Source organism: Monopterus albus, unplaced genomic scaffold, assembly GCF_001952655.1.
Source record: "Monopterus albus unplaced genomic scaffold, M_albus_1.0 scaffold152.1, whole genome shotgun sequence".
Taxonomy (NCBI): Eukaryota; Metazoa; Chordata; class Actinopteri; order Synbranchiformes; family Synbranchidae; genus Monopterus; species Monopterus albus.
The window spans coordinates 1161869-1187600 of NW_018128032.1; the positions used below are offsets into that span (position 1 = coordinate 1161869).

Genomic DNA, 25732 nt, shown 5'->3' on the forward strand with positions numbered 1-25732 from the left:
CGCAACCATGACAACGGATCTACTGAATCATTTTGGACAGAAGTGAGGCCTATTTCCTTATGCTGCACCAAATGGCGATGTGAGGAAAGCAGATGACCTCTAACCAGGCCTCATTTGCCCACACCAGGAGCAGCATAGTCGACACGTTCTAGGCCAATAAATGCATCAGGTAGACAAACGTTATAAAGAGTGCATATACACAGTATAGTACTGTACATGCATCTGAGCTAATGCAATTTAATCCCTGTGGTGTGTGAAGGTCTGTGCATGCAATAAAGCCAGTGGCAGGCTTCACTATAACCAACAGTCACTGTCAGTTGATCATTTCTATGCAATGCATTAACCATGCAGCCAAGCCAGTGCAGTGCAGCACACTGAATTTTGGTGCAGGCAGGCACTCACAGGGGGCTGGCGGGCGGGGGCAAGAAACTGCTCCTGGCAGGCTCGTCCCAGCAGGGCTCTACCCCTGGCAAGGGGGTGAGAGGAGGCCTGCGTTGGGAGACAAACGACATAGGCCTGGTTCTTTAACTATGCCACTAGCAGGAGGGACTCAGTATGAACTCCCTGACCTGGCTGGTGTGTTTAATAAAAAAGACAAAGGTGTACTGGAAGTGATCTTTACTCTGGAATGGGATTTACACAGATTATTGTACACAAGTCTTACACACAGACAGACAAATACACATGGTTAGCTGATACTGTACATTAAATGTGTAGCTAAACAAACAGAAAAAAACAGCATTATTAAACACCAAGAATCATGCAGAAAGCGAACAGCGCTTGAGATTAAAAGATACAGATGGATCAGAAATCAATACACATAGTGCAACATGGGCACTCTAGGTAATGTACTTAAAATGCTGACTTGAATGCGGTGAATTGTCCTTAATCTACATGTGATCTGCTAGAGGTTGCTACTGTACATGTTCTTCCACACCGTCCAGAAAAGCTTCAACATATAATCACTGTTTTTATTATCTACTGGGTTGCTTCTTCTGCATGCTCATTTGTTTTGCATTTCTTGACAAATATACAGTTACTGCCTCTTGCTATATCATATGTGAAAGCAGAGGGGAATGCATGCATTGTGTAATATGCAGTTTCACTAAAAAGATTGGTACACATTGCTTTTTGTAGGTTTTTCTATTCTGCATTGTTACAATATCTTGTATGCCTTGTCACAGCATGCATTTTGTAAAAGGCACAAAAAATATGCACAGTAGTAGCCACCTCTGGAAGACTGCAGGTGCTCTGGCACTGGCTTTACTTACGGTGACTCGATGCTTTTCCTGAAGTGTGTCACCGACAAGGGAGGATCTGAGAGGACAGAAACATTTCATTATAGCATTTCTTCTGTTGAACATCATGAATAGAATCAAAAAGGAATGGATTATAAGACAACAGGCCCCTGGGTACAGTCCAGATCAGGGCCCCCACTGCCCACACATGCGCTGCATCGTTCAGAGTTGTGTGTTTCTCTGTTGTCACTGAGTGTTTTTGTGTTCCTTTTGTATCTCTTTGTAGTCGCTTTGAGCCTTTTTTGTCTATTTGTAGATGTTTTGACTCTCTTTGTAGTTCTGTATCTGCAGTGTTTTTGTGTTCTTTTTGTGTGCCTTTTTAGTTATTTTGCATCAGTTTGGGGTGTGACATATCTGTTTGCATGTACTTGTGGCCATTTTGTCTCTTTCTAGTTATTTTTATAGCTTTCTGTAGTAGTTTTCAGTTTCGTTGTAACCATTTACTGTCTATTTCTAGATGTAGTTGTTTGGCGTTTCTTCATGGTCATTTTATATCTCTGTAGTCAAATTGAGTGTCTCTTTATACTCATTTTGTTTCTGATGGTCATTTTATATCTTTTTAGTCATACTGTGTCACTCTGTGGACATTTTCTATCTCTTTGGCATCTTGTTTTATGTCACTTTTAATTGACATGCAAACAATCACTTCAAACATGCTTGTGTTTGGTAGGTATATTCAGTAATCATCTGTATACAGCTTAATATATCGCAAGTAAGTAAAGGGGAGACCGACCTGGTTTACGCTTGAGTTTGCGGCGGTGTTGCTTATTAACAAAGCAAGCTGCTAGAGTGCTGAACAGTACTGCTGCTGCCAGAAAACAAATAGTGGCTAAGAAACCCGCCAACCCAGGCCGCGGCACCGCGCCAGCCCCTCATCAGGCAACTCTGCAGGAGGGAAAGGATCTGATAGGGCAGAGGGGTAAAAGGGAGAAATTCCAAAGAAAAGTAAGCAAAAAGGTTACAAAGCAAATCTATTTCTCACAAAGGCTACTCATTTCCATGTGTAGTAGAGCTTTTCATAGGAGAAACTGACCTGTACTAGACACTCCCACTACGTTGCTGCTCTCACTGATCAGGTCATCCATAACAGCCATCACTCGAAACTCATACCAGGATTCCTGTCAGAGAGACATGCCAGACGCACCCTCCTTAAGAATAAATGTATCGCCCTGCACTTCATGTTCAAAGCCCTTTTTTTAACATGATATTAAGAATTATGATTTGCAGCTGTCTGATTTGTTTCTAGTTTTATTTATTTAAGTACTAAAAATTACCTTTTTAAATTCAAGCCAACTGCAACCTACACTTGAATGAATAAAATGCAATAAAATACCAAAAGGCTTAAAATTAGAAATTAGTTTTTGAATAGAATAGTCTTAATAGTAATGTCAGTTCTCTAAGACCAGTTGCTTTTGATTAAGATGTGGACTATATAGAAACAAAACATTAAAAACAGTCTTATTTTCAAATATATTATATACTTCCAGTTTGGCACCATGAACAAAGGATTTCAGTCAATTTCAATATGGCCCCTGTGCCACATAATAGTCAAAGAAATAAAAGTATGAAGCCAAAGAACCTCACACAAACTTGTGTTCCCATATCAAAATGTGTAATGTAAGCCAACCTGAACAAGGTCTCGGGCTATGAGCTCAGTCTCAGTGGATGGGATCAGGTCATCCAGCACCTCCCACCTCTCCCCGAGGCGGAACTCCGCGATGTATCGGTCGATGGGTGAAGAGTGGTTGGCTGGAGGGAGCCATGTGAGGAGGACACCATGCTGCGTGCGGTTGGCTGTGAGGCACCGTGGTGGAGTAAGAAGCACCAGTGGTTCTGGGGTACCCAGAGGAGAGCCTGTGGACCAGTAGTTTTGCACATTAAAAAGCAAGCACAGAGTAAACAAGCTCAGACGTTACCCAGATACGTAAAAAATGACAAAAATCCTGAATGATATTTAACAGTGAAACCCTCTGTGTAACCTGTGTGGTTGGCAAGACGAGATAGGATTCTACAGTCAGGCAAGCAGTTCTGTTAGGCAGCACAGCGATGCTCTGAGCTAAATGCAACTTCAGCTTGCTCTAAATGACAATGCTAACATACTGATGCCAAACAAACGTAATCCTTACTATAATTACTATTTTAATTCAGGGTGGTTTTAGATTTGCAAGTATTTGGTCACCTGATGATGGTGTTCGTTAAAGAATCACCACAGCTATTACAAATCATCCTGAGGGGTATGTACATTTCCAAGCGCGAGGGCAGTCCATGTGGTAGCTGTCAAGGCATTTCATCTAAAACCACAAATGTCAGGGTGGTGCTACAGAGGTCCTGTAGCGGTGCCCCAGAACATCTGTAGTGCCAAATTCAATGAAATTAAATACATAAACTGGGCACAGTGAACATCGGGACCAAATGTTGTGCAATTCCATTAGATGCTGAGATATTTCACTGGAAAAGTGAAAAATGAGGAAAAGTCAGGGAAAAGGCAAAGTCAGTAAGATTTCTCAGGGAATACACATTTGTGTGTGAAATTTCACAGCAATCCATCCAGTAGTTGTTGAGATATTTCAATGTGTACCAACAGACCAAAACTGGATTCACTACTGCTATGCCACTAGCATGGCTAAAAACTGAATGGATGTAGTGGTTTTACAAACAGTGTTGAGTGTAGCAAAAATAAGTTGGTAATTCTTTTCATAAACCATTATTTACTGCAAGTACTATCATATGAAAGCTGCACTGAGTGACTCAGCTTGAAATGTATCATATGCACTGGGGAGTTAGAGTGGTTAGCTCCGTGAATATGCAATATATTACATATATTACAATATAGTACATTTGTCACAAATGAGTAGGGGAGATTTAACTGTGATGTATTAATGATACATGAGGTAGACCTAATCCTGAGTCTCAAAGCTGCCCTGTGATGTACCCATTTATTAAAAATCTAACTTCCAATTTACCAAATCAAATATACCACTTATCTTATATACAGTATTTCACATAAAAAGGAAAAAATGTTGTATAAGTAATCAGACTATGGGTGATGGGTGAAGTCGTTGTGGGTAGTTGATGTTTGATTCATGTTGAAAAAATGTATTTGAATAATCATCATCATCATCATCATCATAGTACCCCACAGTAGATGTGATGACGAAGTGATGGAAGTTACAAAATGCTGTGATTTAATAATAGTGAGACAACAGGTCAGTAATCTACGAATTCAGTTGTACACAGTGGTGGTCTGAAGATTTGATTGTTGCTTCTCCATTTTTGGACTTTATTATTGTTTGGAACTGTATACTCTGGGCCTGTCCTGTATGAATTTAGGTGTGTTGTAAGCCTGTGTTGACTTGGCATAGTTGTGCATGACACAATAATAAACCTGAATTACCGCTTTGCAGTTGTATGCCTCCAGCAACCAGTCAAAATCATGGGAATAGGACTCACAAGGTCACTGACCTTGACCTTTGACCACCAAAATCTAATCCGTTCGTCCTTGAGTCCAAGTGGACTTTTGTGCCAAATTTGAAGAAATTCCCTCATGGCATTCTTTAGACATCACGTTCACAAGATTAGGATGACAACCCGAAAACATAATGCCTAAAATGCATAAAAACTGAACTCATGCGTTCATGCATGTTTTTCAAAATCCCCAGTTTTAGGGTTGGTTCTACTGATTCTCTTGATTGAAAAAAAAATCATGGCGTTTTTATATGTAACACCTGACTGGTAAATAGGTCACTTAATGCGGTGATTTCCATGTAAGGAAATGTGTTACAACCTGACATGACTTTCTTCACTGAATGTCATAGTGTGGCAACACGGGTTTGTCCGTGGTATCACTGCTGTTTCTTGTTTAACGTCTGCCGTTTTGTACAGACTTTGGGTGTGCCTTGATTTATGCATTTCCTCATCCAAAACCTTCCCTTCTCTGTCCTTTCCACTGGTATGGTGGAAAATCCAGTCTCGTACTTTTCTCCCTTCATGCATTTTTTTTTGCTGAGGCATTGATTTTAAATGCCATAAACGTTTAATTCAGTTTGTGTTCAGGCGGCATGCCCTTCAGGCATGATTTGGACTGAAACACAGAAGAATATAAATGACACAAATCTGGTTTTTGTACTTCAAAAATACACATTAAACAGCAGTTACCTTCCATCTGACTGACACCCCACTCACTACTACATCTTTCTCACAGTAAGCACACTGACTCGTCAATCACAGGCAGAACTAATAGCATTAATAATGCCTCTGTATGTGCTTGTCTTACTGGCACACCTAAATGGCACAGTGCCATCATTAATGGCATTAGTTACACCTATGACATGACAATTCAAAATGTTGCTAATGAGAACCATCTGTTGTTTTGTTCACCATATTAACACATACAGTATATGTAGCATTGTGCATGTGGTGTGTGCGCAGTTTTTTTTAAGTTCAATATACTGTGTAGGCCCTTGTATACATCAGTTGAAACATCACTAGAGGGCAGTATTCCATACTAATTCTAATGATCATTCTGAAAGTTTAAATACTGCCTCAGTGCAGCTCAGTGGGTTGAATCTGAAGTGGCAAACATGGATGAAAAAGCTTTACTTTACAGTACCCACCTGCAGTGTGGACTGTCACAACTTCACTGAATGGGCCTGTGCCCAGTTTGTTTTGTGCCAGCACACTGAACTGGTACTCTGTCCCAGGCTCCAGCCCTGGCACCACCAACCAGGTCTGAGCACCAGAAACTGGCACTGAGTGCCAGTCATGAGGACCGAAGTCTATTCTCTTTGACCTACAAACCGAAAAGAGACAGAAAACTGAAAATCATATATAGAACCATTGCAGGGTAAAACTGTAGAATGGTGAATAATGTTCTAACTGTAATTAGTCACAAGACAGTATTGTCGGCAGCTGAAAATGTGCAGTTAAGATAACAGTCAGGTCATTCACCAAAATCTTCTCCTCTCCATTTCTGATTAAATTCTTTTACTTCCCTAAAGCACTTCATGGTCTCAGCCCACTTGTCTGGCATGCTTGCAGTATGTGAACCAGGACTCTTTTAGCTGTTCCAAAGTGCAGGATAAAACCTGTTACTGAGGCAGCTTTTAGTCTCTATGCTCAGATGTCAGACGATCAGATGTGCTTGGCACAGTCAGCAGCTGAAAGTATTGATATCTTTAAGTGTAAAACCTTTTTAGCCTGTCTTTTCATTAGTGTGTTTTATTAAGTCTTTAATTGTGTATTTACCTCTTTTCCTTTTAAAAACTGACTATAAATAATACTATGTTTATTCAAAGTTGGTGTGAATTATTGTTCAAGTTACAAGTGGACTGGACCACAAAGATAATGTCAACAATTATGTTAAAATGTCCATAAATGTGCACAAAAATGTTACAGGAATCAATTAAAATGTGCATCGTTTGATCAAAAGTAGCCGACATTGGTCAGCTTCACATTGAAAAGGGAACATTTTGATTTACCAACTAATTAGTGCTTTCCAAATTAATACTAGTGCAATACTGTATGTAAAAAATATAAAATGCTACAGAACACATTTATTGTTGAATGCTGTTCTATTTTAGCATTGATTTAGGAAAATATACTACATAAAAAAAAGACTTCAATGTGTGCGAATGGATTCGAAGAAGCCTTAAGTCTTGACTGCATCTGCTTCGTAGGCTGCAGGTAAACTGTGAACACGCACCAGTTACAGGGAAGGTGCTCGCCTGCTTGTAGCTTTACAGGCAAAACTTTGGGCAAATGAAATTCACTCTCTGCTTCTAGCATAGTTCTTGTGCATATGACCTATTCCAGATATCTGTCTGTTATCACTGCAGCCATGTAAAGTTCAAGTCACTGTTACCTAGTTGTGTTTACTTCCACAATACATTTGGCAGCATGCGTTAAATTTTGAATGCTGTTTTTGACTGGTCCCCTCGTTTGACGTTGCGCCTCCTCTCTTCTGTCAATCAAATCAACGCACATTGCTCTAAGCAGTCTGGACTACGACCAGCTGGCAAAGCCAAGGCGAGCAACCAAAGGGGTTTTGCTTGGTGTCTGTTCATTAGGCTACATGTTTCAGGAGCCCTACAGTGTGTAGCTGAAGTTATGTTGAAGAAACAAACTACGTTTGACAATAATCAGTGTTGAGTACTGTTGTGAGGTTTACACTAACTTTTTTAATTTTATGTTTGGACTCTTCAGTTTTATTGCCAAGTTTAAAACATTTTTTAGAAAAGTAATCAAAAGTAATAAGTTACATTACTTTGATTAAGTGATTAAAATAGTTACATTACTTGTTGCATTTTTAACACGGTAAGCGGTAATCTGTAACCTATTACAAAGTAACCTTGCCGGCACTGGCTATAATGTGTGTGGCTCTGTAATGTGAAATGTATTTAGCATATAATTATCTCTTACCAGGGTAATTACAGGGTTTTGGCTCACAAATTTGTGGTTTCAGCTCCATGTGAAATGTTATTGTACATAAGACAGCTGCGGCAAAACAGCCAGAAATGTCACTTTCTTTCTTACTTTAGGTGATTTAATCATGTGCAGGTACTTGTTGCTGTTTGGGATGTTACTGCTGTGATTCCCTACTACTTGCCCAATATACGCACACTGTATCTACTAAATACCCAGAAAAAACAGAAGTCAAAACAATTCTTCTGACCAGCTTCTGACTGAATTTCAGAAGGGGACAGGAGTGATAACACACCCTGCTCCCAGTGTATGTCACAGTAGGGAGATAGCCTCCAGGCAGTGTTTCCAAATCTGCACACTGCTACCACTGATTTGAAGTAAACTAAGAACACTCACACTGGTCCGTACCACACAGAGAACGTCTGTTCGAAGCCGCCATCGTAACCTGGTTCCCAGGACACATTAGCAGAAGTTGTTGAGGGCAATACATGGATATTCCCAGGAGCGTGTGGGCTGGTGCCTGAGACAGACGAAGAGAGTGGGAATAAACTGAAAGTGCACAAGTACTAATTAACTTATCAAATATACAACTACCTCCAATTATCGCGTAATATCACTTGGTAGTACTAAGACTACAGACATCATTTTTCATATTTATATTGTATCAACATTTTATTCCTAATGACTGATTGAAGTTAAAGTCAAATCATGCAAATAATGAGCATTTCATTGCTGTTTTCATTCCCCGAAATGCCATGTTGCATTGTGTATCTCGCAGCTAACGTGATGCTGGCTCAGGAGCAGAGTGACCAGTGTAAGGTCAAGTTCAAGAGCAGCACGAAGTCTGCGGCTCTGCTCATCCCACCCACCTAACAGCTGTGGAGGGTGGCAAAGGAAGGAACTGAGCATGGCCTGAGGGGCACAGCTGTCTGTGCTGCCCTGTGACACCTGCCTGCTGAGAGCTGGTCACACACCGCCAGCTGTAGACAATATAACAGTATAAGACAGTATAACGACTCCATAGGCACCAGGGCAATGGGCTGCTGGGGCAGACTTACTGACACGCTCACATTTCACAGACTAATTTTAATTTAGTTAATTCAATCTATCTATCTATCTATCTATCTATCTATCTATCTATCTATCTATCTATCTATCTATCTATCATTATAAGATCAATAATAATGCCTAAGGAAAAAAATTGGGTGGAAGCAAAGATTTGGAGAGATTGGGGGGTTTACTTCTTCTTCAAGCTTATGATTTTAAAGGAATAACAGTGAATATGAAAGGTCAGAGGCTGAGAGCACTGTACAGACTGTCTGTACCGATGACTAGGATGCGCGTGCTGGCAGTGATGCTTGTGACCACATTGGTGGCTACACACTCCCATTCTCCATGGTCCTCCTTGCTGAGGGACACAAACTGTAAGCTGCCACTGGGTAGGATGTTGTGCTTACTCCTGCTCGGCTTCCCAACCTTCAGTGGACATGAAAATTACAGTAACGTGGTTAAGTAGTGCTGTGCAACATGACAGGTAAAGTCAGAAAAACAGAAAATGATTTACTGTCAGGAGATCTGTTATGGTGATGTGTTTGCCTACTGCACCTTTCTCCAGGTGATGGTTGGTATATCAGGGTCTCCAGAAGCAGCACAGGGGATTACTAGCTCTCTCCCAGCCTCCTGACGGTACTCCCCCCCAGGCCTCACATTAAAGTAAGGGGGATCCTTGATGAATGCACACACACACACACACACACACACACATCATACAGATCTCTGTTTGGATCCATCTGTGCTAAAACATGCAGCAACAGAGCTGCAGACATTATCAAGTGGTAATGTACCTTTAGCACCAAAGTGGCAGGGGGGGACATGCCCATGGTACCTAGGGCGTTGTAAGGCACGCAGGTGTAGGTGCCCAGGGAGTCCTCTGTGGCTTCCGCCACCCGGATACTTCCATCTGGCATCAGGCTCCAACCGGGGTACTACAAGACAAGGGGACATCAAAAATGCTTGATGGCAAAACTTTTCCTGAAATTTCAGGGTCCCTTCTAAAGGTTTTTGAACTGCACAGAAAAATAAAATTCCTCAAAACTCTATTTAAATCAGATTACTGAGAAGTGCATGTATATACAACACAAGCCTGTGCTCATCAGCAGAGTAAAAATACTGTGACCTCAGTGACAGCAGAGAAGATGGCAGAAAAGCAGAGCAACACATAGAGCTCAGAGCAGAGGGACACAAGTTTGATAATGACACTGCTTTACTGTGACGGGGTGATGCCGAAATGATTCACAAACTGTGTCTGAGGTATTAACCGCTGCAGACTCTTACAATTGCAAAGGTCACAGGACAACTATTCTTTGAGTAAGAATGAGACAGGAAATGAGAAGCTTTATTTTAACCTTTTGTCACCTGCTGAAAAATGATGCAGAACTTTCACGAGCTGCTGCTATTATAAAATGTTAGGTGAACATGTGATACTGTATATGTATTAATAGGTTAAAGTTTTCAGTGGCTGTTTTGAAAAGAAAAAAATAAAAAACTAATCCTGAAGAAATACACAGAATAATATCCAAAAAAAACCTTAATTTCAAAGCAGTCTAGAAGTCCCATAATATAATAAATGCTAAAAACAAAAAGGTCTAATGATCAAAAATACAGGTTTGGACTAAGTGAATAAAGATTTTGATGCCCCTGCCACTTGGGGCTGCAGGGCCCACTTGTGAGTTTATTTTGTGTGTGTGTGTAAATCTTAATCTTGCAAATGAAAATGAAAAAAACAAACATCTGAAAACATAATGATCATTATGTTTTTATTAAAATGATAATATATCTATCATAGGTCTGAGAATATCTACAGTACTGAGAGTGAGAGCAGACACATCTATATAAAGTGATGCATTAAATACTGTAACATAATTCTGATACATGTTCAAACGCTTTACTCTGACACATACTACTACTAGAACTACAGGAAAACAAACCAAAACAATGAAAAACAGATTTAAAGGCAACATAACATTGAATATTCTAACCCAGAGAGGTGGCTGACTAATGAAGGAGGTAAATGATGTCCTGAAGCAGACTGACCTTCTCCACTCTGAGAGGATAACCGTCTTTCTCCCACTTCACTGATGTCACAGGGGGGTTGGCGTCCACTGGGCAGCGGATGATACCTGGCAGTTTCCGTGGGACATAGATGACCGGGGGCATGTTAATCACTCGGGCAGGGTCTGCATGTAGAGGGGAGGCCAGTGTTAGATACATGATACATGATGTTGATAATCTATAAGAAAAAAAAAATCATGGCAGAAAACGCCCATGTGCTCGGTTATTAGATTTAAAACATCAGATGATTCAGGAATGTGCAAAGTACAACTTGTTGGCTCTGTGTGAACCCACAATAGTTGCCATAAATCAAACCTTGATCACCTGTTTGCACCTCTCCGTGAGAGGGACTATGTTATCTGCATCCTGACTGTTATTTCAAACAATAACATGGCTATAATATTTGACAGCTATATAATGCTGTTGGTCTGGGTGACATTATATTACAGAAGTAACAATTTGTGCTTGCATTCAGGGAACATAAAGGAGGTGTAGTTGAAAGGGGCATTAGTGGAAGAGAAGAGACGAAGGTTTCAATATCATAGCTGCATGTATCCATCCAACGTGTGCAAGACGCGGTGCGGCACCGTGACAAGCTGTACAAGTGATTGGATGGGGCCAACAGGGTCATATAGATGATTATTAAATGATTTATAAAACATTATAAAGTAGGAGGAAAATGTTACTGAATGGATTTATTTTTAATGCCAGGTGAGTGGGTTAGCAGTGTTCACTTACAGTCTAAATAGCAAATTTGAGTGTGTGTGTGTGTGTATCTATAGATACACACACACACACAGTGGTGGATGAAGTATTCAAATCCTTTACTTAAGGAAAAGTACAAAAGCATAAAAACATACTACATATACAGTATTAAAGTAACAGTACTCATTACGCAGAATGGCACATTTCACATTCGTGTATATCACATCATTGTGTTATAAATACTGATGTATTATTGTGTATGTCACATTTAATGTTGCAGCTGGTAAAGGTGGAGCTAGGTTAACTAGCTTACAAGCATTTAATTTGAATTACTGCTGGGTAAGTTGTGAATTTTACACTATTGATCAATGAGGTCTGATAATTATACTGTATTTTTTGTATTAAGATGGTTATAAAAAGTAACTAGTTACTAAAGTTATAAAATAAATGTAGTGGAGTAAAAAGTACATTTGTCCCTAAAATGTAGTAAAGTCAAAGTCTGAAGTACTAAAGAATGAAAGTACTCAAATAAAATACAAATACTCTCAAATTTGTACTTAAGTAAATGTACTTAGTTACTTTCTATGACTGTGTGGTTGTATGTATGTATGTATGTATGTATATATGTATATATATATTTGCACTGAAGTACAATTGTACAGGTGTACCTAATAAAGTGGCCGGTGAGTGTGTGAGTGTATATACATATATAGTATTCATATAAGCTTGGTAAGTTAACTAGGTTATTTACCTGTACACATAAAACCTATAAAACTGTCACTGTCTCAGATGAATGTTCCAAGCAGACTCAGCATCAGGCTTTGTCCTTTTTCGATGGATGTGACTAGAGCAGCTGATAGTTTGTAGAAAAGGTGGCCAGTAGCTATTCTTCAAATTTTCTCAGCCATCTATTTAAATGATTTCAATTAAATTAAAAGAACATTTATTTTGAGAGAATCCTCAAAATAAACATTATGAATGTAACAAATGCTAGTCCTGTTTCTTGCCGTAAGTAAATGACCTACCCTGAGGTACCAGTGATTCTGTGATGCTTGATAAATATGGACCCAGAGTATGTTTTGCATGAAGCAGCTGGGACACTGGTTTCATTGTGCCCGCTGTGTTTGAAGCCTGTGATGAAACCAGTGCCTGCAGGGCTGTGAATCCCACAGCTCTCTCTCATACTATGCAGCCCAGTAATCAATGACCAGCAGCAACTTGGGAGCAAATTAGCTCAAAACACAAGGGCTGATGATGAAACGTCCGATAGCCAGGAGTGACATTTCTCTCAGCTGATTAACAGGAAGGTCACCGTTTCATGTAGTGGGGGCAGGTTCAAAAGAGACCCAGGAAAATGGAGTCTCCATCTTTGTGCACAGGAATGAGGCTGGAGTCTAAATAGATAATAATTCAATCAATAAAGTCCTTTGAGAGTATGAAAATGTTCAAAGAGGCTCAGCCAAAATGACGAGGGGAAGCCGCCCCCTCTCTGTAGTGTGTGACCTTGAAATTCAAGAAGGTTGCTTTGCATTACAGTAACAGAGCAGCACTGCCAAATAATCCAGCAGCCTCCAACACGAGCAGCCTCCATACTGCTTCTGCTGTTCCCTTCTCCTCATTCAACGTTCTCCTGCCCTTCCCCCTCCACTTTGTTGCCACGGTAACACTCACACTGAACAGTCAAGTAGGCTGATGCTGAGGGTGAGATGCCAAGGCTGTTGCTCGGACTGCAGGTGTATTTCCCAGCATCCTCCGGCTTAACCCGGAAGATGATAAGGGTGCCGTCGATGAGGATGCGCACTCGGAGCTTCAGATCACTGCAAGAAGACACAGACGTTTTGTCATACCATGTTGCTGAAACATGCCAACAGGACGGGGCACCCATCTTTGTTCCTCTTATTTTTGCTACATTACATCAAGGTGCCATAAGAGAGCAGCAGAGAGTCAAACAGCAGCCAGGGAGGGATCCAAAGAACAGGACAGAGCAAGAGATACAAATACATCTGCCTGAAGTGGTGTGGCTTTCTACTAAGGCCCCCTAATGACTTCACACGTTGAACAAATTAGATATTATTTATGACATTTGGGTTGCCAGGTTTTGAAAAATCTCTTTGGCTGACTGAATTGTATGACAAAAGGATGTGGAAAACCTGAATCAAAACTAGTTATCTAATAGATTTTCTAATCAATTAATCATTTAATAATAGATTAACAACATTTATAACTGTACTGTTGCCACAGATGGTTTTATTTGTGATATTTAATCTGATTCCTCAGTGGAAATTCATGTTTTATTTTATCTATAACTATATCTTTATCATCTATAGCTTTATTTTTCGTTATGATTTGCGTATTTCATAATTTGTAATAGTTTGTATTGGAAATGTTGTGGATCTTCTTTATATGGGAAATCAATAAAATATACATATCAAAAAATATAGTGGTGTATATACTGCGACCTGTCCAGGGTGGACCCCGCCTCTCGCCCAGTGTCAGCTGGGATTGGTCCAAGCACCCCGTGACCCTATTCCGGAATAAGCATCTATAGATAATGGATGGATGGATGGATACTGTATAAATATAGGCAGTATTTGTCATATGCAAGCGCTATACAGTACGTCTCAAACTAAATCTAAGTAGCACAGTATAGTCTCATGTAATATCTTGGATCCTTAGATTATTTTTTATCTATAAAGCTTAGATAAATGTTTTATAAATGATAACTTATTAGGAAGTGGCGCCAACAGAATATTATGCAAATCTCACCTACCCTGAATGACAAACAAACAACTGACACAAAGGAAGCTGTTTAAAATTAGATTGAACACTTCAGTGCACCCCCCCTGTGAAAGTCCCTCGGGCACTGGTTTCACTGCCAGTCAAAATCCCATTCACCTGTTCTTCATCCCAGATGTTCTATCTGTCGCCTATTCGCTGTAGAAACCCTCTCACGCTGTAAAGCCCTGCTCTGAGGAGCCCTCAGAGGTCCTGGCTATGATGCAGATCATCACTGCATTTAGGGACGTATGATGACACGAGGCCCGAGTCATAAAATATTGACATCAGAGTGCACCAACTCGTCTGGCACGCTCCAGACAGACCCTGCCAGGTTCACTCTTACCTCCTCTAGGCCCACAGCAGGGAGGGCATGGGCAAACATATTAACATACAACAGTGACAGTGGCTCAAAATACAGCATGGCAAAGGACTCAGAGACACACTATGTCACTCACATCACAAAAGCTTTGCAATCTAATCCTTATGGAGCCTGTGTGGTGGTGATTTAAATGACTGAGCCTCAAAGCAAGAGGTCCTTAAGACTTAACTTCAGTATCAGTACTACACTGAGATGTTTCCATACGGAGAGAATTACTGCAGCTACAGCACAGAAGTAAACTTGATCATAACTTTACTTCTTGAAGTAGACGTTATCCTCTTCCCAAAACCAGGTGTAGGTCAGGTTGCCAGGATACGCCTCTGCTTGACAGGTGAAGAGGGCATTCTGGGATATGTTTACAGTGATGTTTTCTGGTGGTGAGACGATGTATGGAGGCCCTAAAGGAACAAAAACAAGCGGTTTAGTTTGTTGTGCATCTTCTGGGCAGTAACTACAGTTTAGCATTCAAAGCAGTACACAAATACTTGTAATGCAATGTGATTCTAGATATAAAGACTCATATACTGTACAATTGAAGTCAGAAGTTTACATACATCAGCTTTTGCTCCTTTCACCACCTTCTCAGTGGGTCAGAGGTTTACATACACCCGATTAGTATTCGGTAGCATTGCTTTTAAATTGGTTAACTCAGTTCTGCCCACAAATTTTCTGTTGGCTTGACGTCAGGCCTTTGTGATGGCCACTCCAGTATCTTGACTTTGTTGTTGTCCTTAAGCCATGTTGCAGCTTTCCAGGTTATGTCAAAACAGGATTCTAGAACCTGTTTTCTCCTGTGTCTTTACAAGCTCCTTTGCTGTTGTTCTGAGACTGATTTGTACTGTTTGGACCGAAGTGCATTCATCTCTAGGAAACACTATACAAGATAAAACAATCGATTGTCATGTCTGGCTCCTTTAGTTGATTCAGACTCCCTTTGACCTTTGTGTAGGGCTGTTATCAGGCTTAAATCATGTAGTCTGGACCAGGCATAAAACTAAATACAGAAAATAGTTTGGACAGAAGTTATATCACACTCACCTGGCAACAGTTACAGTATCATGATTAAATTTGGATAAAAACAAATATCAAATATCATTTTGAATTCACCTGATCACTGCTCATCTTTACTTAAAACATCAAAAAATCTTCAACAAATGATACACAGACATGTACAGTATACAGCACATATAACACAATTTGTTATTGTATTGACAACAATTAATAATTAGAAAAATGTGTATCCAGCTTTTCTGGATACCTAACATGCAGTATATCCTGTACAATTTGCACTGGAATTATTATCCTAGTTTTGGCTTCAATTGCACTTGGCTACTTTACATCATAGTTATTGTCTCTTTATATTGTTTCTTTTATGTCTTGTCTTCATGCCTGCATGTCTTATGTCACGCACTTTGAACTGCCTTGCTGCTGAAAGGTGTGATAAACATGCCTGGACCTTAACTGAGTACAGCAGTGTGTCCCATTTTCCAAAAGCCTATCACAACTGTGTTTTCTATCAACAGTAGAGAAGACTCTTACAAGTACAGCAGTGCATCCCATTTTCCAAAAGCCTGTCACAACTGTGCTTTCTATCAACAGTAGAGAAGACTCTTACAGAGATCAAAAGTGTTAGTATGAAGCCACGTGCAGGCCAACACTGCTTCTAGTTCAGGAATGGCAACTTCTTTTTCTTTCAGAGTGACAATATATCACCAGAGTCTGGCATAAAGATGTGAGCAGTCAGTCACTGAAACCTTAACCATAGTCAGCAGCGAAGCTTATGTATTCTTTACATTGTGCACTTTTTATCCTTTGAGGTATTGTAGGTTTGCTCCTAACTGCGAATAAAACAGCAGAAGCCATGAAAGGTACCGTAGCCTGTCTTTTATGAGTGGGCCCAGATGCAAACCTCTTGTGTGTGCAGGTGTCTCACATAACAATTAAAAACAGAACACCAGACCGAGAATCATGACTCCTCAGATATCTGCTGTTATTGCTGTGGGTATGAGTCATATCTTCCTCTTCTTACTTTTGTGGTTTTCCTATTACACCTCACTCTAAAATTTTACATTCAGCTACTTAAGTGTTTCATACACTAACATGGTTTTATGAGGTAAAATGTTACACTGTTTGTGCTCATTGATTCTGATGATAACGTGACAGTGCAGAGGCTGAGATTCAAACCTCAGACTCACACACGGAGGAAAGGGAGAGCTCTGTGAACTCTGTGGGTGGACAAAATAACAGAAACACCTTACAACATGGTCTCATCAAATCAAGCTGCTAGCAGGCTACATAGCAGTTAGCTACTGGAACTGTGTCATAAATATGACGCTATAATTATGAAACCATTTCAATACATTTTGCAACATAAAACACTTGGTTATGATTAGGTACAGCAACCATTTGGTTATGTTGAGGGGGGGCTTGGTCAAATTTAGGAACAAAGCTGTGTTGTTACAATAAGGAACAAAGACTTGAAAGGCACAAGCCACACACTGGAAATGAACTCGGCTCTCCTGGGGGAAAATCCTGTGTGGTGTGTACCTAGCCATCCACCCCCACCTCCTCCCCTCCCAACACAGACTTTATGTCTCCATATACTTACTCCATTCCTTCTGTCATAATTAAGAAGTCACCAAACTATGACACATAACATTTTGTCATATTGACACAGAGGCACAAATGGCATATACTGTTGTATTTTACAGGAGGGCAGCCATGAAAGATTTGTACAAATGGGAAAAATCTAGGGCACTTCTTCTACAATATTTTAACACAAAATAAGTGAGGCTTAACTTTAGTTTTTTTCATTTAGTTGTTTGTTTGGTGCAATTTCTGCAGTTACTTTATATTCACTTAGTTTTTGGTTTTTCTTTCATTATTAAGTTACTTTTGATTAGTAGGATTGTATCAAATGTGTGTCTGTGTTTCAATGTTTGCTGTTGTGTCTGTTGTGACCAGAGGTGTAGTGCTATTTGTTGAAGGGCACCTATGACTCATGCATGTGCATGCATACAGTTAAACTGTGGCTTCTTTCAAGGGCCATGTAAACACTTTATTTATGGCATCAAATGTAATTACTCACACAATCAAATGTTAAACTGGTTTTATTCTCTGGTGTGGCAAAATGTGAATTTCCAGCCATTTGTCACAGGGTGAATGTTATAGCCATATATAATGCAGCGTGCAGAACATGCAGGTAGCCTATGCAGGGAGTACCACCGACCTTGCAAATAGAAATGTTGCAAAGGCGACACATTGTTGAACCAATGCAAAGAGCATAGTTAGCTGTGAGGGCAGTCAGCATGAGGCAAGTAACAGCGCTAGTGTTGTTAGCAGCTACTTTCAGAGCACATTAGCTGATAATTCCACCCTGTTGGGTTGAAGTTCATAATTGAAGATATAAGTTATTTCAGAATCAGAATCAGGATGAGCTTTACTGACCAGGTGTGTTGGACACATGAGGAATTTGATGCTGTGTTTTGAGCTTTAATATGTTTCAAATATGCTACCTTAGAGTGAGAGGTTGAGCTGTGTTCCTATGTCCAGGGGTTAGCATACCGTGGCCTTCAAACAATATACACAGTTTAGATGTCATTTTTCAGATAGATTAATACAAAAGTATATTTACAAAGTACTGCACTGAGGGTTGTCATTCTGTTATCAGAGGGGGAAGAAACTGTCCGCTCGTCTGGTTGTTTTGGCATACAGTGACCTGTAGCACTGTCCACTCTGTGTCCAGGGTGTGAGGGGTCTGCAGAAATCTTCTATGCCCTTTTTTTATTACAGGAAAAGCCTTCTTGTATAATATAAACATTTTCATCTCAAATTCTCATTTTTTTTCCACTAGCACTGCCACTAATACTCCATAGTGCCATGAATGGTCCAATACACCCAGACCCACCCACTGACTGATACTTATGAGGGTTAACAAATTTGTATCTGATGAAACCAGGCCAACAAACATTCTACATAGTAGTTTTAAGTGCACTTCTGTCTGTATAGTCTGGTTTGTTCAGTGAGGTGTCCCTCTGTGTAGAAGCTGAACAGACAGGTCATATTATGTTGTGTTTATACAGAGGCCTCCGCATGGAAAGCAAGAGGTTCACCATTGCACCACCACTGCTGCAGTGTGTAGCGCTATTGGTGGGGGCCTGCAGCCTTAACGCACTTGCATCACATAACCCACTGGTTGTACTCTTCACTAGGTTGCAACACAATGATTTTTTTAATGTGTGTTTGCAGTGTGTGTATATTTACTATACTGGGAACCAAGAGAAGTGTAATTCATGTCCATCTACAGAAGCAAAGCATTAAAATAGACCTCACGCTCACTCAACCATAAAAGTAAAATGTTCGACTGCTTGTTAAATACACAGCGTGAACTCCCCCCAGCTCTGCTGTGTCAGGGGACTGAGGGGAACTGAGGGCTGGTATCACAAGCATCTATCTGATCTGTGTCTAGCAGAGACAGCCTAGTTAATGGACCGGAGATAGACAGTGACATTCTCACAGGCAGATCCGGTTGTACACACATGACTGTGCACAAGAGCAAACACACAGACTGTCCCCAGACTGAGTTATTGACTGACTGACACAGATTCAGAAGGTATATTACAATCATCAGTACACCCCTTGGTTTTGCATTTAAATGGCACTACAATGAATGCTGACTGACACAGATTCAGAAGGTATGTTACAATCATCAGAACACCCCTTGGCTTTGCATTTAAATGGCACTACAATGAATGCCTTAGTATAAATAATGAAGAGTAACCACATAATGATATGAATGCAATATGAGTTTTTTTTTTCCATATCTAGTGATCTGTACAAATATGTTTGTCAACAACACTTTCTAATGTGCATATTTGTAGTGCCTTTGCTGGAGTGTGCTTTATTTATGGATGCACTACATGTACCTTGAACCAACAGACGGGTAGTGTGGAGCACTTCTCCCTGGTCACTGTAGGCTCTGCACGTATACGCCCCTCTGTCATCTCTAGTGATGCCAAGGATGGTTAGACTGCCATCATGTACCTGTGGTTATGGAGAAACACACAACCATCAACTCTGATATAAACCCATGAAATAATGTGATAAACACAAATGCTGCAAGTCATGTTTTACAGACATTGGAGGGAAATAAATAAACAGATTTAGATCAGCGCTTCAATGATTAGTCAACTGACAGAAACAAATGTCAAACATTCACTGGTTTCAGCTTCTCAAATGTGAACATTTGCCAGTTTTCAGTGAATTCTCTGATAGTAAATGTAATACTTTTGAGTTTTTACTGTCGATCTGTCGAAGTATTTTGAAGACATCACCTTAGACAATACGATTACCACTCTGTAAAAATACTCCATTTATAATGTTACATAAATAAAAGTACATTAGTATTATTATCAAAAATAAAAGTACTCAATGCAGAAAAATGAATATATTTTATTAGATTATTTTAATGGATCTATTAATGTGTAAGCATGACTTTACTGTTGTACCTGGTTCAGGTAAACCTGACGTCTGGAACTATGGTTACTGTCTTTATTGACAAATTGGCTGATAGTTTTCTCATGATGAATAGATTAACTGATTAGTCAGCAAAAAGGCAACATGCTCATCACTTCCTGAGCTGACGCAGGAAGTACTTCCTCTGCTGTGCCTTTTTAATGAGGGCGCTGATCTTGGTTGTCTACTTCAAGTCCCGGGAGATTGTGGAGCCCAGGAACATGTAGGACTCTATGACTGAAACAGTGCTGCTGATGTCCTACAACCCAAAGTGACATCTAATAATTGTCTGTTTTGTCCAACCAATGAATCAGTTATCAAGATTAACAGTCTACTGATTGACTCAGTGACTAATAGACATATTAGAGGTATAAAAATTGGTCAAAATTTATAAACAGTTAAAACTGGGTAGTTTAATCAATGGCATTATATATTTTGTATGTAAAGTTTATTAATTTGCAAAGTATCTACTAACACTAGCTGTCAAATACAGTCAAGCAGAAGTATAACATGACCTAAAGTGAAAATATTCAAGTGAGTGTTGCACCTTACATTCTGTCTTAAACACAGTACTTTAATTCAACTTGTTAATTCTATCGTTAATGATATACAACCTCTAAGTGAGCTTGTGGTGAGTCTGTTCTAAAGACAATGCATCAAACATGTAAAAGTCATGAATGTGCCATACTTGAATTAAGTCCAGGTCGGATTCCTGCATGTGGTAACTGTGGAAGTGTCTAAATGATGCTGCTGCGTGTCGCTGTGTGCAGGCACTGATGAGAGCCAACGAGTGGTGAAGAAACACATTAACCAAACCTAATAGAAATACCCTCATAAATTATGCAACAGGTTGCGAGAGGCTCTGTCCATTCAAGTCACACACAGCTGTAGTCTGTCCGTTTATGCAGCTGAGGGGGAATCTGCTACACCTGCAGAATTATTCCTATTCATCTGTCTCTCAAATGTTTTACAGCTGAGAGTACTAGCAGGCCAACACAAGCAACATTTAACTTCTGTCAGTCTGTTGGCAAACTATCATCATCATCACTCAGAATGTCTGTCACTAGATAACACTTTTCTGTATCACTACAGCAACAAATGTGTGGCATGCTGAAAGCAAGGAGTGTGAACCAAACACTGATGGGTTGTGAAGCATTGATTTGAGACTTGGAAAACCATTTGCATTTATTAAAAAAGTTGGAAGAGATTAGAATTGGTTAAAATTGTCTTTAATTACTTACAAACTGAAAACTCTGGCTGATTTGGCATGTTTTCTATTGCGTTCAGCCACACTGATGTAGCAGTACTTTTTACTGATCTGCTGTTAAGGCTTATGTTATAACTTAAAGGATAATGTTGGTGATTTTCTATGTTTTTATTATTTTCAAATCATCCCACACAGAAATTAAAGCCACCGATGACTTTGGTATACTCAAAGAGCTCCAAAGGGTAAGAGCTGGTGTCCAAGATCACTACCTCATTCACTCATTCCCTACTCTCTATAAATGTACACTAAGTAGTTCACTCAGTAGCAAAGAGTAAATTGAGATTTCAGGCACTTATGAATCATCATCATTTTGAGTCATCTCTAACAGCTGTAGAACAGTGACAGTAATTTTCCCTCTGATAAAAATGTAGAGTGTTGCATTGTGGGATTGTTAGCAGGAAGTAGTGTACATAGCATGTACACTACTGTTTATGTTCCACTGTGGAATTTTTTTGCCCTATTATAATGGGTAGATTCACACACTCTGCACCACTACAACATGGTAAACACACTCCATAGTGCACTACATTGTGAGTAGGGAGTGATGGGGACACAGCCATGAATGTATTAAGGAGAACTGCATACTGGATTACAAGATGGCGCCCATTCTTCCCACTGAAAGTTGCTCGCCTGACACATATGCCAAGTAGATTTTTCTTCTTTAATTCAACATTGTGCTGCCCACTGCATATGTATCTTTGTTTCTCCCACTGTCCACTCCCACATGCTCTCACTTGGCCCATAGACTTTACATTGGGACTATGGGACTCTAGACTCTGGCAAGTTTTGCAATGACTAAAATGCCATAGAGTAAAGATATACAATAGGAAGAGTGATCATTTTTAAATGCAGTACCAGGAGTGGCCACTGGGAAAAACTGGTAGACCAGCTGAGTGGCAACACTATATCCAGCTTTCATATGACATCCATGGCGTGCATCTATGTGGTCTGTTAACATTGTTATGCGTAGTGGAGTAGTGTAAACAGAGCAGAGATCACACACGAGTAAGCTGATTCTTTTGGGTTTTTACTTACAGGCAATGGTGGAGGCCTATGGCAGGTTCTGGATTCATAGACAAGTATGTTCTAGATTACAGTGAGAACATAAAATCCACTGTTGGATTTAAAAAAATGGGAAAAGCACTGGTCTTATCCTTAAATATATTGCTATTCCTGCCGAGAGCCTCTTACTGAGATATTGTGTTTGATTGCTGTTTGCTCTCTTATAGAATTCATAAAACTACAATAGAGTTGTGAAAGTAATGTGTTCAGACAGAAAGTAAACAGAACTTTTGCCTTGCATAATTTGACTGCTGGACTGTAACAGTGAAGACCCACAAGGCACGGCATGAAGCAATGTTCATCCCTATTCATTAACAAATCCCTTCGCAAGGCATTATGGGTGTCCAGGACTGACCTGCACTGCAAAAGACTGGCAACTACACAGTGTTTCTCAAAATAACTTCCACCAAAAACACAATACATTGCTGGGCCAGGAAGCCTTTACCTGCTGTGGACACATCTGTGGAAAAGAAGATCATTATTTGTGACATCTCTCTTTGCCGTGCCCCTGGCTTCCAGGTTTATAGATGCGAGCAAAACCCAAGCAAATGCTACTTGGCACAACTTCACATAAATTGCTGGAGATAGTGCAGGTTACCTATGTACAGTACACTGTTAATGAGAAAGCTATGCGCCAGCAATGTCATGAAATTTGTTCACTAGTGGGTCTTCACTATTAATGTTTATTTGTCCCAAACGATCAATGTACCGACTGTACAGTGGTCAGCTGTAAGCTAGCTAGCAAGGGACACAACGACTGTGTGTACAGGGGTGTACCAGTGTGTTTCTGTTCACCACAATCTGTTATTTCCCTCCAGGCTCTCTCCTTTTACCTTTCATCTCTGCACATTTAGGATGAATACTGAGCCCTGGGATATGCAAATTTTTTACTCAAGCCGAAACTCAAGCAAATTTACATTTTATTGCATCTTTCCATTAACTCTGTACACAATCCTCCTTTAAAATGTTCCTCAGCCCAAACACACAAATATATTCTTTTTTTATGTAAAAGGAAATTGGTCAAAATCAAATCACAGACCTCTAAGCCTTAACAGAATCTGATGATTTGTAATGGCCATCAGTCTGTTTCAGTTCTTTCTGTGCCTTAGCTGAGCTCAATCCAAGGTGAGGGAGAGAAGATTAAAGAAAAGGGGGAGGAGGGGGAGGAGGAGGAGGAGGAAGACTGCAGTAGATGAGGAAAAAGGGGACAGAAACAGAAGATAAGGTGGTGCAGGAGATGAAGGCAAAATCTCAGTTTCTGTCACATGTATTTCACTAACATATCCAGAGTGCCAGATACCGAGACCTGAAAAGGTTGCTGCTTTAATCCTATGTTAGTTTCTGTCCTCGCCTACATAGCCCTTTCATTTAGTGTGTGTTTTATAGCTGTTGTATTTCTGTGCATGTAAAAAACACAAGGAGAAGAAAAGTAAAGAGGAGCAGGATGAGGATTCCTTCTCTCTCCTCTCTAACCGTCTGTCACATTCCACCCTTTCTCCAAGATGTCTCCATGGATCTGAGCATGTGGCTGAGTAAATACAGCCTCATGTTCTCTCACACACACAAACACATACCCGCTCTCTTTTCACCACAAGAAGGAGCAAGTTGGAGGCTTCTGCTTAGCCATACACTGAGGAAATGGATGAAAGCTGATTAATGCTTTTTAAAAATCTTTTTCAATAAAGCTAGTTGCTTCTCACTAGAGATCTTCTTCTTTGGTGAAACCTTCGTATTAGGGCTAATGCAATATTGATGCAGGAGAAGTTGATTAATAATGCATCAGAATGTTGTCTAATCATTTAATGAGGAGATGGTGTTCAAAAGAGGTGACTGGAGGGTGTGATCATGGAGCAAAAAGGGGGAAATGAAAGAAAAAAGCGAAAGAGGCCCTCCACAGATGCTCCTGTCATTTCCCATACACTGTACCACACGGGCAGCTGCACAGGGTTGATAGCGCCTGCAGCAGACTACAGTATCAGTGACAGATAAAACTGTGAAGGCATGCAGAAAAGAAAAGTGGCATCCACATTTCAAAAAGTTCCACAAACAATTAAAAGCACTATGAAAACCCCCTTCAGTGCCCTTCTACTTGTTTTACATAAGCAACAGCCTGTCATGTTCAAAGCATCCCAGATGTTTTTTGTAATGAGCTGCTGTGATTTTCTTGCTTGCTTAGCAGGACTTTCCTCATTTATTTCTAATTCCTACTTCTGCAGTACTGACTCCCAGATGTGAACCTGTTGCATTCAGCTGTCGGCTACACATGTAGGTGGAGGAAGTACTTGTGAGAATAAGTGACATTTGCACCTTTTACCCAAGCTGCAACATCTGTGGTCGCAATGCCTCATCGTCTGCTGAAGGTGTTGGCGTTTCTGAGTCATCTGTACGGCAATGGTGTGGTAAATATCTTTAAGTCAGAGCGACTTACACCACATGCCTGATGTTTATTGTTCTTGGTTTAAACTGAGACATTTTGCTGCTATCATGCCACACTGAGGCTGTGTCAGAAATACCTTGTCATGACATCAGGCTGTCTGCATTTGGGAGTTTATGCACAGGAATAAAAATCAGATATCACCAGATAACAAAGAGGGCTCAGGAATGTGAAGAACTGCCAACCGCAGTTAGAGTATTCAAGATGTATTTTTTTTAATAAATACATTACAGAGAGGCAGAAAGAGCCAAAACAACACGTAGCCAGGCAGATCACAGACTGTTTCACTATTTAACCAAATGCCTGCAATTTTGAACTTCCAGTGTGGTAAATACAGGTGCATCTCAATAAATTAGAATATCGTGAAAAAGTCCATTTATTTCAGTAATTCAACTCAAAAAGTGAAACTCGTGTATTATATAAATTCAGTACACACAGACTGAAGTAGTTTAAGCTGTTGGGTCTTTTAATTGTGATGATTTTGGTATTCCAGTTATAAATTCTGTTTATTACCTGAGACCTAAGCCTGTCCTAGATAAAATCCTGTCTGTGTTTTTCACAATGATCAAAATTGCGAGAAATGTTATAATGTCATAAGCAATGAATTTTGTATTAGGCTATCTGACTACAAGTAAAACTGCAAAGAAAGAAATGTTTTAACTTGCACATTCATGAGACTGTTTGACTGATTTGAGCTCTGGTCTAAAATGAGCCTGTTGTCTTTATTGCATTATGCACATAAATACATTCTTAAATACTTATCT

At 40.0% G+C, this 25732-nt stretch overlaps 1 protein-coding gene across 1 annotated transcript in view; it reads right to left on the bottom strand.

Moving 5' to 3' along the window:
* The window catches only part of igsf9ba (immunoglobulin superfamily, member 9Ba), a 71812-nt gene that overhangs the window by 6393 nt on the left and 39687 nt on the right, over positions 1–25732 (bottom strand). Inside the window, 14 exon segments of the mRNA XM_020614850.1 lie at positions 1272–1317; positions 2032–2152; positions 2155–2201; positions 2332–2416; positions 2926–3152; positions 5912–6087; positions 8115–8238; positions 9044–9194; positions 9324–9443; positions 9563–9703; positions 10812–10954; positions 13206–13351; positions 14948–15089; positions 19617–19734. Of these exon segments, the coding sequence (XP_020470506.1) occupies positions 1272–1317; positions 2032–2152; positions 2155–2201; positions 2332–2416; positions 2926–3152; positions 5912–6087; positions 8115–8238; positions 9044–9194; positions 9324–9443; positions 9563–9703; positions 10812–10954; positions 13206–13351; positions 14948–15089; positions 19617–19734 (1787 nt within the window).